The sequence below is a fragment of the Pristiophorus japonicus genome, chromosome 15 (genome assembly GCF_044704955.1).
Source record: "Pristiophorus japonicus isolate sPriJap1 chromosome 15, sPriJap1.hap1, whole genome shotgun sequence".
NCBI lineage: Eukaryota > Metazoa > Chordata > Chondrichthyes > Pristiophoridae > Pristiophorus > Pristiophorus japonicus.
In genome coordinates, this window is record NC_091991.1 from 186802692 (window position 1) to 186815857 (window position 13166).

Below are 13166 nucleotides of genomic sequence, written 5' to 3' on the forward strand. Positions count from 1 at the left end.
CTCTGGCTTGATGGTGAGGGGAGGAGTGATATGCCGCACCATGAGGTACAGATTGTGGTGGTTGCTATTAATGGGACACAGCACCTCATGTACAACCAATTATGAGCAATGATCCCTTTAATTTTCCTTTGAACCACGTGGCCCGTTTAACGGGGTGCGTGGTCCATTCAAAATTCAATGCATACACAGTTTTTTCAATTTAAAAACCGCTCACCAGCTGCACAGGGCCCCTTGAGCGGTAACTGGTTCGATCTGTTAATCTATCCCACTTAGCACTCACTTTGCATCTATAAAGCTGACCACTATAACAGGAAAATTACAGGGAAGGACCCCCCTATATCAAAATGAAACATACAGTAAGGTTTTTCATCACTCCTGCAAACTTCAAAAATCAGTTGAAGAGGACAAAGTGACCAGATAGGCTCACCATCAAGTCAAGGGGCTCACTCCAAAGCCAATCAGGTCCTGTCACCATTCTGCAACCATTGAAAGCTGTGCTGAAAGTTGACTGCAAATGGATGCAGTCTCTAGTCCTGCGGTTGGCACTTCTGGTTGGATGATTCCTGAATGTTTCATCACATGACCTCATGCCTCCAACCACCCTATCCAGATAATTGTTCCCCATCTGCAATATTTCATAAACAAAAAAAGTGTTCAAATAAAAGTTAAAAATCCCACAATTTTGCTTTAATGCCTCTATGATTGAGGTCCTGGGTTGTTGAAGCAGTATGCTGGAGATTAATCTTTAATTCCTGGAGATAATGTGGAGGGTTGGCGACCCTATCTACCACGCATTAAAGGCTGCACTCTTGTAACAATTGCAAACCATCTACCATCTCATGTTCACACCAAGACTCCACTCAAGGAACCTAAAATTGTGTATACACACCACTTTGAAACTCCAGGCATTGCATTTCAGTCTCCGAGTGTCTCCAGCAGTAAACTAATTCATCAACCCAAATCTGTGGAGACGAATTTGAACATTTTTTGAGATAGGATAGCGTTGATCTTTCTAATGCATATTTTAACAAATAACGTGAATCATTTTATTGAATTGTTCTTTCACTGACTGTGTGGGGATGCTCAGTATTGCATTCAATGGCAAGCTGTGGATATTTTTTCAGGAATTTGGGATTCTACACTGGTAGTTTTAATATACATATACTCCAGCAACTAAAAAAACAATAATGCTCAGAAAAAATTACTGAAGCTCCACATTAATATTCTCAGAGATGAGGGTTTCTAAACCTTTGATAAATCAGTATATCCAAGTCCAAAAGTTGAGATTCAGTTTTATTGCTGCTATTTAGACCAAAGATACTTCAGAGTAACCGTTAGCAACAAAAGTGCTAGCATCGTATGTTCCAGACACTCCTTTAATACAGGCTGCCATCGGTCCCTATGAGAGGTACAATTGGATCCATATTTCTCCTCACAATACTGAAGGCTCAGATGGTTCTGAACACAAACAGCTCAGGTGGTTTTATGCATTCAAGCATTTTTTCCGAGATGCGGCTCACGTGTCACTGGTTGCAGTGTCTCACTATAGTGTTGATAATACTGCTCATACACGGAGCAGTTTTTGCTGTTATTATAGCTCTAGGTTGACCTGTTCTAGCTCGATACTGAAAATGGTAAAGCCCATTAAATGTTGCTTACTGCTGAACCAGTGATGTTACTGGGCTGATTTAACAAATTGGTACCTTATGCTTTAGACAAAATGAGCTTTAATGGGGCTATACACTTTTACGATCATCTTAATTCAGAGACCTCTCCTTTTCACCACTGGTACTTCACACTACTCTTTATAAAGCTCCAAATATTCCTCCAGATAAATCTAGAATTGTCCTGATGGATATCAAGGTGCCCAGTGTAGTTTTGTGATGAGTTAATGGGTTCACTTTAATATTTTACTGTGCTAATATTGTAAGTATTCCTATTCCAATTACTAGGGCGCAGGCAGGGAGGGAGACAACATTCAAATAAAACCCAATTCCATCAAAGGGAAAAAGAATCCAAACTCAAAGTCTTTCACAAGGAACTTTATTGGATGTGGTACCCTCTTTTATTTCAACACAGATCTGAAACTTAAAGCTCCTGATGTCCCATGAACAATGTAATGTAATAAAACATCATTCCCATGCTCTGATTTATACAATAAAATCAACGCACTTTCAAACCAGTTAGTCACACTCTTTCAAGTGTCAAGAGGTCAAACTCAATGTACATGGGCTGCTCTGCCCCAGACAGCAGTCCCTCCTCCCACTTACACAACTCTTCATGTTTTAAATAAAAAAGGACTTTCAGCTTATTTCAGAATTCCAAAAACTATGTAAAATTCAAATGAAAAGAAAGTCTTGACTTGTGTGAAATTAGAAGTTCCTATTTTCCAAAAAGGCTGGATAGGATAAAATAAAACACTGTTAGATGTGAGATTCCATAATTACAGTCCATTCAGATGTTTTTAGGAGAGGCTTCAATTTAAAAAAAAAACATAATCAAAGTATAATCTTGATCCAAGGGTAAAATTCCATCCATTTACTCTCATCACTCGCACACACACCGATTGTCGTAAAACCCACCTGCTTCACTAATGTCCTTTAGGGAAGGAAATCTACCGCCCTTACCCGGTCTGGCTAATATGTGACTCCAGACACAGAGCAATGTGGTTGATTCTTAACTGCACTCTGAAATGGCCCAGCGAGACACTCCGTTGTAACACAAGCACTACGGAAAATAATAAAAAACGGACGGACCACCCGGCATCAACCTCGGCACTGGCTTCGAACACGACAACAGCACACCCAGCCCAGTCCACCCTGCAAAATCCTCACCAACATCTGGGGACTTGTGCCACAATTGGGAGAGGTGTCCCACAGACTAGTCAAGCAACAGCCTTACAAAATAATACCTTACAGCCAATGTCCCAGACTCCTCCATCACCATCCCTGGGAAGGTCCTGTCCCACCGGCAGGACTGACCACCAGGGATGGCGGGTCAGTGATATACAGTCGGTGGGAGTCCTCAACATTGACTCCGACCCCATGAAGTCTCATGGCTTCAGGTCAAGCATGGGTAAGGAAATCTCCTGCTGATTACCACCTAGCGCCCTCCCTCAGCTGATCAATCAGTACGCCTCCATGTTGAACAACACTTGGAAGAAGCACTGAGAGTAGCAAGGGCATGGAATATACTCTGGGTGGGGGACTTCAATGTCCATCACCATGAGTGGCTCAGTAGCACCACTACTGACTGAGCACACCCAGCCCTGAAGGATATATCTGCCAGACTGGGCCTGCGACAGGTGGAGAGAGAACACAAGGGGAAAACCTACTTGACCTCGTCCTCACCAATCTACCTACCGCAGATGCATCTGTCCAGGACAGCATTAGTAGCAGCGACCACCACACATTCATTGTGGAGACAAAGTCCCGTCTTCACAGAGTATACCCTCCATCGTGTTTTGTTACCACCGTGCTAAATGGGATAGATTCAGAACAGATCTAGCAGCTCAAAACTGGGCAGCAGCAGAATTGTATTCCAGCACAATCTGTAACCTCATGGCCCGGCATATCCCTCACTCTACCATTACCATCAAGCCCAGGGACCAACCCTGGTTCAATGAGGAGTGTAGAAGGGAATGCCAGGAGCAGCACCAGGAGTACCTAAAAATGAGGTACCAACCTGGGGAAGCTGCAACACAGGACTACATGCATGCTGAACAGTGGGAGCAGCATGCTATAGACAGAGCTAAGCGATCCCACAATCAACAGATTGGATCAAAGCTCTGCAGTCCTGCCACATCCAGTCGTGAATGGTGGTGGACCATTAAACAGCTAACAGGAGGAGGAAGCTCCATGAATATCCCCATCCTCAATGATGGCAGAGCCCAGCACGCAAGAGCAAAAGACAAGGCTGAAGCGTTTGCAACCATCTTCAGCCAGAAGTGCCGTGTGGATGATCCATATCGGCCTCCTCCTGAGGTCCCCACCAACACAGAAGCCAGTCTTCAGCCAATTTGATTCACTCCACGTGATATCAGGAAACAGCTGAGCGCACTAGATACAGCAAAGGCTGTGGGCCCTGACAACATCCCGGCTGTTGTACTGAAGGCTGTTGTGCTCCAGAACTAGCCGTGCCTCTAGCCAAGCTGTTCCAGTACAGCAGCAACACTGGCATCAACCCGACAATGTGAAAAACTGCCCAGGTATGGCCTGTCCACAAAACGCAGGACAAATCCAATCTATCCAATTACCACTCCATCAGTCTACTCTCAATCATTAGCAAAGTGATGGAAGGTGTCATCAACAGTGCCATCAAGCGGCACTTACTCTCCAATAACCTGCTCACTGATGCTCAGTTTGGGTTCCACCAGAACTATCCTGCTCCAGACCTCATTACAGCCTTGGTCCAAACACGGACAAAAGAGTTGAATTCCAGAGGAGAGAGTGTCTGCCCTTGACATCAAGGCAGCATTTGACTAAGTGTGGTATCAAGGAGCCCGAGTAAACTGAAGTCAATGGGAATCAGGGTTAAAACTCTCCATTGGCTGGAGTCATACCTAACACAAAAGATGGTTGTAGTGATTGGCGGTCAATCATCACAACCCCAGGACATCACTGCAGGACTTCCTCAGGGCAGTGGCCTCGGCCCAACCATCTTCAGCTGCTTCACCAATGACCTTTCCTCCATCATAAGGTCAGAAGTGGGGATGTTCGCTGATGACTGCACAGTGTTCAGTTCCATTCACAACTCCTCAGATACTGGAGCAGTCTATGCTCGAATGCAGATAGACCTGGACGAAATTCAGGCTTGGACTGATAAGTGGCAAATAACATTCACGCTACACAAGTTCCAGGCAATGGCTGAGAGTCTAACCACTGCCCCATGACATTCAACGGCATTGCCACCGCCGAATCCCCATCAACATCCTGTGGCAATAAGAGCAGGTCAGAGGCTGGGTATTCTGCGGCGAGTGTCTCACCTCCTGACTCCCTAAAGCCTTTCCACCATCTACAAGGCACAATTCAGGAGTGTGATGGAATACTCTCCACTTGCCTGGATGAGTGCAGCTCCAAGAAGTCAAGAAGCTCGACACCATCCAGGACAAAGCAACCCGTTGATTGGCATCCCTTTAACACTCACTCCCTCCACCACCGGCGCACCGTGGCTGCAGTGTGCACCGTCTACAAGATGCACTGCAGCAACTCGCCAAGGCTTCTTCAGCAGCACCTCCCAAACCCGCGACCTCTACTACCTAGACAAGGGCAGCAGGCGCATGGGAACACGTTCCCCTCCAAGTCCCACACCATCCTGACTGGGAAATATATCGCCGTTCCTTCATCGTCGCTGGGTCACAGTCCTGGAACTCCCTCCCTAACAGCACTGTGGGAGCACCTTCACCACACGGACTGCAGCGGTTGAAGGCGGTGACTCACCACCACCTTCTCAAGGGGCAATTAGGGATGGGCAAAAAATGCCGGCCTTGCCAGTGACACCCACATCCCATGAAGGAATGAAGACATGCGCACACACACATACACATCCTGATTCAGGCATAGCATCTTTCTTGGCAAATCAGTAAAGCGTTTATCAGGATGCAACTATCTTTAAAGAAGTCACAATGGACAAAGAAGCTGGTGCAATACATTTAGTACAAGTGGTGGTATTACATTCCTCTGTACGTCATTGGTTTACAACAGTTGTAATAAAAGAATTTTTCTTTGACTTTACACAAGAGGAAGATATACCCCTGTAAGTGTTTAGTTGGATGTTAAAATGTACATGGCTCGAGTTACATAATTTCACTATTATGTTTTATTAAAATCCTAGCCACAACACTGCAAGCATTCCCATTTCATTCAATAATTCGACTGGGTCCTCTGCATCCAGTATATTTAATTGGAATACTTGCCGTGTTATAACGAGAATTTCATTAAAGTGTCATTGTGAGTACAGTAAATTTTCACATACTCACCGTCAGCATTTTAAAATCCTGCATCTCTAGTCAGAACTAGCTGAAGAAAAATTGTTTTTGCACCAATTTCATTTAAACATCTATATATTTATTATATTAAATAGGTTGTCCAATTTGGAAACCTTTTTTCCTCTCCCCACCCACTATTTAAGTGCAACATCCACCATCAACTGGATAGTCAGACCCATGGCTAGATCCAAGGTGAATGTGTTCCTTTTGTGCATACTGAACATGAAGTCTTGACCCAACACTTTGCACATGTTCTGCACAAATGCTTTCCTGGGAAAGGGCACAATGGGCTGGAACAAAACCTCCAAATGAGAAATATACTGTGCATGCAATTTCCCACTGTTGTAATGTAAATTGTGTTTGTGTAAATCCAAAGGAATTACATCACGAAAGGCACACAGTATCTATCCTGTGAACATCTGGTATAGCACCAACAATGGAACACAAAAAATTACAACTCAAATTGCACACGTAGTACGTATGTGTTAGCAGGAAATGACAAAGCTGCAGCCCAGCAACTGCTTACAAAGAGTTTGGTTTCATCCTCAGCTTCTCAATCAGGTCACAGGCCTTATCAACACACTGCTAGGTATCCATTATATATATATCGTTTTAGAAATTCTCTATACAACTTGAGTCTTGCAGAAGTCAGTTATTTATTCATTGAGTATTTTATTTTAACTTCTCTCCCCCAATACTGCTGTGATATCTAAATCATTTGCTCTCTGTTAAGATAAGGCCACTTCTGTTCTCCCATAAAAACCTAGCACAGAACATGTGCAACGGCACCAGCACAGTAGATTAAAAAGACCGTCTAAAGAATTCAAGCTTGATTAGCAATGTATACAAACTGCAACAGAAAAAAGGGGAACAACAAAACAAAAACACAACAGCACACAGCTCGTGCTATCGGCTTATTGTTAGTTCTTGTACAATAAAGTTAGAACTACAAAAAGAACTTTAACAAATGAGACACCAAAATTAGAAATCAGTTTAAATTAGCATTAAAAGTGAGATTAAAAGGAGTTGTCTTTTACTGGGTGCAGACAAGCTCCAACAGTCATGCACTTGGGTTGGTGCTCGAGCTCCTCGTCACGTTGTGGTCGGTCTGTCAGCAGCAGAGAAAACAGTCATTGTTCTCAGTTACAGAACAGTGTGTCTGTCTCTCTCTCTCTCTCTCCCCTCAACAGTTCCACTATCTGCATACTCCCTCACCCCCAACTGTCTCAGGAGGGTTGCATTGATGAATGTCACCGGAACTCGTAGATGGGAGTGCTGTGTTCAGGGACATGGGTCAGGTTTAAGGACTGGTACCTGTTAAACACAAACAAAATACTTCAATCAAAACTTAAGATTCAAACTTATACTTTTATCATTAAAAAGCAAACCAACAATTGACCTTGGTATACAGGATTACGGAGAGGGAAAACTATCAGCCAGGGCTCTTGCTTATTATCCGGTGACCCTTTGCATGTATGAAGTTGGGCCAGGACAGGATTAAGCTGAGCAAAGGTGTCCCCCAGCCACAGTTAATTAGTCAGATTGTACAGCCTAGGCTTGCATGAAGAAAGGTCCCAACTGGGTGAAGTACCCGTGGATGGTCAGTGCCCATTAGAATCACTGCCTTCACAAGGGGCTGGCAGAAAGGGAGAAAAAGCTGGCAGGAGGAACAGAATGAACAATGTGATTCCTGTACAACATAGCTCTTGTTTCACCCAGTTTAAACTTCAGCTTCCCAAACCGTACAGGTGATTATTGCTGCTCTATTGGTCAAATACTTCAATCAGCAACACATGTTACCGCTCACGTTCAACATTTTATTTTACCAGCGAATCTCCAGTGTCACAGCTCGGGGAAGTCAGAGAATGCAGCAAGAAGAGTATCAATGTAAACCAATGCATTAATCTGTTGCTGATATGCAGAGACCGACCCGTGACCGCTCGGCATTATTAAATTGAATGCGGTCACTTACAGGTTGGACAGATCATCGTTCCGGCCTTGCTCACAAGAATGCTAATGTCACTTCACTATTTAATGAGTAAGAGACATAAACTAGGAAATGATTGGCCTAAATGTCTACCAGTTGTGGGGAAGTTAGTGAATCAGTTATTAAGCAGTGACTGAGCATTTGGACAAACATGAGCTGATCAGAGAGAGCAAATATGGATTTGTAAAAGGTAAGTCATGTCTAATGAACCTAGGTGAATTTTTTGAGGAGGTAACTAACATGATAGATAAGCGTGTCTATGGATGTTATTTATATGGACTTCCACTTTAACAAGGTTCCACATAAGAGACTTAAAAATGAGAGTGCATGTAATTGGAGGTAGCCCATTGGCTTAGGGAAGTGGTTAGGAGGGAGGAGACCAAGTGGAGATAATGGGTATGTAGCCCAATTGACAGGATGTGACTGTACTGGGGCCTCAGCTTTTCACTATATTTATAAATATATGACCTCTACCACCTAAAAGGACAAGGGGAGGGGTCAGGTGAGGGGAATTTAGATAAGAGAAAGGTCAATGCAATAGATCAGTGTAGTGATTTGGGTAAAAATGAGTAGAGTGTGACAGGAAGGGACAGAGAGTTTAATGTAGCAGTGCAACAGGTAATAAGGTCAAAGCAGGGTATAATAGTAATAAATGTAATTAAAGGCTCTTTATCTGAATGCACGGAGCATTCGTAACAAGATAGACAAACTAGTGGCAGAAAGAGAGATACATGGGTTTGATCTAAAAACCATTACAGAGACGTGGTTTCAAGGTGACCAAGGCTGGGAACTCAATGTTCCAGAGTACTTGACGTTTCGAAATGACAGGCAGAATGGTAATGGGGGGAGGGGTAACCCTGATAATAAAGGATGACATAAGGACAGTAGAGAGAAAGGATATTGGCTCGGAAGATCAGGAATTGGAATCAGTGTGGGTGAAGGAAGGGTCAGAAACACTGGTGGGAGTCGTATATAGGGCCCCTAACAATAGCTATACCATTGGACAGAATATTAATCAAGAAATAGTAGGAGCTAGTAACAAAGGTAATGTGATAATCGTGGGGGACGTTAATCTTCATATAGACTGATCAAATCAAATTGGTAAAGGGAGTCTGGGGGACAAGTTCATGGAATGCATTCAGGACAGTTTCCAAGAATAATACGTCATGGAACCAACCAGGGAACAGGCTATTTTAGATCTTGTATTGTGTAATGAGACAGGGTTAATTAGCAATCTCATAGTAAGGGATCCTCTGGGACAGAGTGATCATAATACGATAGAATTTCACATTATGTTTGAGTGACTTACCCTAGTCCGAAACGAGAGTCTTAAACTTAAATAAAGCCAATTATATCGGTATGAAGGGCGAGTTGGCTAAGGTAGATTGGAAAAATAGATAAGCAGTGGCTAGTATTTAAAGGAAATATTTTATAATTCTCACAAATATACATTCCATTGAGAAATAATAACCCCGCGGGAAAGTGATCGATCAGTGGCTAACTAAGGAAGTTAAGGATTGCATTAGATTGAAAGCTTATAATGTTGTGAAGAATAGGAGTAAGCCTGAGGATTGGGAGAGTTTCAGAAACCAGCAAAGGGTGACCAAAAAATGATAAAAAAGGGAGAAAATAGACTGAGAGAAAACTGGCAAGATATATAAAAACAGATTGTAAGAGCTTCTACAAGTAAACAGGAAACATCGGTCCTTTAGAGGCTGAGGCAGGGGAAATTATTATGGGGAATAAGGAAATGGCAGAAACGGTAAACAAACATTTTGTATCACAGTAAATGATGAAAAAAAACATACCTAAAATAGTGGGGAACCAAGAGTCTAATGAGGGTGAGGAACTTAGTGAAATTAATATAAGTAGAGAAAAAGTACTAGAGAAACTAATGGAACTAAAAGCCAATAAATCCCCGGGACCCAATGGCCTGCATCCCAGGGTTCTAAAAGAGGTGGCTGCAGAGATAGTGGATGCATTGGTTTTGATCTTTCAAAATTCCCTAGATTCTCAAAAGGTCCCAGCAGATTGGAAGGTAGCAAATGTAACCCTGCTATTCAAGAAAGGAGGGAGAGTGTAAACAGGGAACTACAGGCCAGTTAGCCTGACATCAGTCATAGAGAAAATGCTGGAATCCATTGTTAAGGAGGTGGTATCAAGGCACTTAGAATATCATAACATGATTAGGCAGAGCCAACATGGTTTTATGAAAGGGAAATCGTGTTTGACAAATTTATTTGAGTTTTTTTGAGGATGTAACTCGCAGGGTAGATAAAAGGGAACCAGTGGACGTAGTATATTTGGATTTCTAAAAGGCATTCGGTAAGGTGCCGCATAAAAGGTTATTACACAAGATAAGGGCTCATGGGATTGGAGGTAATGTATTAATGTGGATAGAGGATTGGTTAACAGACAGAAAACAGAGATTAGTGATAAATGGGTCTTTTACAGGTTAGCAGGCTGTAACTAGTGGGCTGCCGCAAGGATCAATGCTGGGGCCTCAGCTATTTACAATCTCTATTAATGACCTAGATGAAGGGACCGAGTGTAATGTATCCAAGTTTGCTGATGATACGAAGCTAGGTGGGACAGAAGCTGTGAGGAGAACACAAAGCATCTACAAAGGGATATAGATAGACTAAGTGATGGGCAGTAAGGTGGCAGATGGAGTATAATGTAGGGAAATGTGAGGTTATCACTTTGGTAGGAAGAATAGAAAAACAGAACATTTGTTGGAATGGTGAGAAACCTTTAAATGTTGGTGTAGAGAGATTTGTGTGTCCTTGTGCAAGAAACACAGAAAGCGAGCATGCAGGTACTTTATTGCAAGGGGGGTTGGAGTACAAGAGTAAGGAAGTTTTACTACAATTGTACAGGACCTTGGTGAGACCACACCTGGAGTACTGTGCACAGGTTTGGTCTCCTTATCGAAGGAGGGATATATTTGCCTTGGAGGTGGTACAATGGAGGTTATTAGATTGATTCCTGGGGTGAGGGGCCGTCTTATGATGAGAGATTGTGTAGAATGGGCCTGTACTCTCTGGAGTTTAGAAGAATGAGAGGTGATCTCATTGAAACAAAGATTCTGAAGGGGATTGACAGGGTAGATGCTGAGAGGTTGTTTCCCCCTGGCTGACGTCTAGAACCAGGGGGCACAGTCTCAGGATAAGGGGAAGGCCATTTAAGACAGAGATGAGGAGGAATTTCTTCATTCAGAGGATTGTGAATCTTTGGAATTCTCTGCCCCAGAGGGCTGTGGATGCTGAGTCTCTGAATATATTCAAGGCTGACACAGATAGATTTTTGAAGTCTTGGGGAATCAAGGGATATGGCGATCGGGCGGGAAAGTGGAGTTGAGGTCGATGATCAGCCATGATATTGAATGGCGGAGCAGGCTCGAGGGGCCGTAGGGCCTACTCCTGCTCCTATTTCTTATGTTCATATGTCCTTAAGTTTCACACTATCCTGACTTAGAATTATATCACCATTCCTTCATCGTCACTGGATCACAATCCTGGAACTCCCTCCCTAACAGCACTGTGGGAGCACCTTCACCACACGGACTGCAGCGGTTCAAGAAGGCAGCTCACCACCTCCTTCTCAAGGGCAATTAGGGACGGGCAATAAATGCCGGCGTTGCCCACATCCTGGAACAAATAAAAAAAAAGACTTGAATGAAGGAAGAGAGCGCTGTATGTCCAAGTTTGCTGACAACACCAAGTGATGTGCCACAGTAAATACAGTAGATGGAAGGAGAAAGTTGCAAAGGGACATTGACAGATTCAGTGACTGGGCAAATCTGTGGCAGATGGAGTTCAATATGGGAAAGTGTGAGATCATCCACTTTGGACCCAGGAAAGCTAGATCAGAGTATTTTCTAAATGGCGAGAAGCTAGGAACTGTGGATAAAGGAGGAGATGCAGGGGGTCCAACTACAGAATCACAATCCTAGTGGACAGGTACAAAGATATAATTAAAAAGGCCAATAGAATGTTGGTCTTTATGTCAAGATGGCTGACATAGAAAGTGGTGGAAGTTATGCTGCAGCTGCACAGAGCTTGGATTAGATCGCACGTGGAGCTCTGCGTTCAGTTCTGGGCACTGCCTCTCTGGAAGGATATCGGCCTCTGAGGTACTGCAGCACAGATTCAGCAGAATGATACCAGGGCGGCAATGGTTAAATTAGGACAGGCTACAAAGACTAGGCTTGTATTCCTTGAATATAGAAGATTAAGGGGTGATCTGATTGAGTTGTTTAAGATGATTAAAGGATTTAATCGGGTCGATAAAGAGAAACTATTTCCTCTTGTGGGGGAGTCCAGAACAAGGGGGCGTCACCTTAAAATCACAACTGGGGCATTCAGGTGTGAAATCAGGAAGCATTTTTTCACAAAGGTTAGTGGAAATCTGGAACTTTCTCTTTTCCCTCCCCCGCCCCACTCACCCCTGCAAATAAAGGTGCTAGGGCTCAACTAAAAATGTCAAAACTGAGATAGATTTTTGTTGGATAAGGGTATTAAAGGTCACGGAACTAAGGTGGACAGATTGAGTTAAGATACAGATCAGCCATGATCTAATTGAATTGAACAGCGTTGGGGCCCCGACCTGCGAGAGACCATCAGCGGCAGGGTGGGGCCATAAAAGGAGCGGTGAGCGGTGGCCATGGGCAGTGTAGCGGTGTACCACGGCAAAGTACAGTGCGAGCTGGTGCAGGAGGGGGACGGCAGCGAAGAGTGACGTCATCAAGGTCCAGGTCAGTGATTGGAGCGTGGGGAGGTACAGCAGGAGCGGCGAGGTCGGGGCGAAGGAGCAGTGAGAGAATGTAGAGGGATGTGATCGGGGCCCAGGAGAGGCGTGAGTTTGGAGCCAGAAGAGGCGAAGGCCCAGGGGCAGCACGGGGCCAGCCCACATTGAGATATGTGTGCGCACTCGGTCTGTGCAGCAGAGTTGGTCTCTTGGGTAATCCTTGCCACTGGACCAAGACCTAGCTCTGTCAAGCCAGTGTGGTGGCTGGTGTGCAAATGGCCACCATACGCACAGGCATCTTCCACTCTTCAACATATAGTTCGAGATTTGGAATATTAGGTCCTTCATTGAAACACTTGTGAACTCATCCTTTTTGGCGTGGAAGCAAGTCATCCTCACCTCGAGGGACTGCCTATGATGATGTTCCTGCCTTCCTTCCTAATT

At 44.0% G+C, this 13166-nt stretch overlaps 1 protein-coding gene across 2 annotated transcripts in view; it reads right to left on the bottom strand.

Moving 5' to 3' along the window:
• Positions 1-2026: 2026 nt before the first annotated feature.
• Positions 2027-13166, bottom strand: part of gid4 (GID complex subunit 4 homolog) — a 101937-nt gene continuing 90797 nt past the window's right edge. For both annotated transcript variants that reach the window (XM_070901491.1, XM_070901490.1), the window contains one exon: positions 2027-7300. In XM_070901491.1, the coding sequence (XP_070757592.1) occupies positions 7237-7300 (64 nt within the window). In that variant the 3' untranslated portion in view covers positions 2027-7236. The remainder of the gene's footprint in view (positions 7301-13166) is intronic.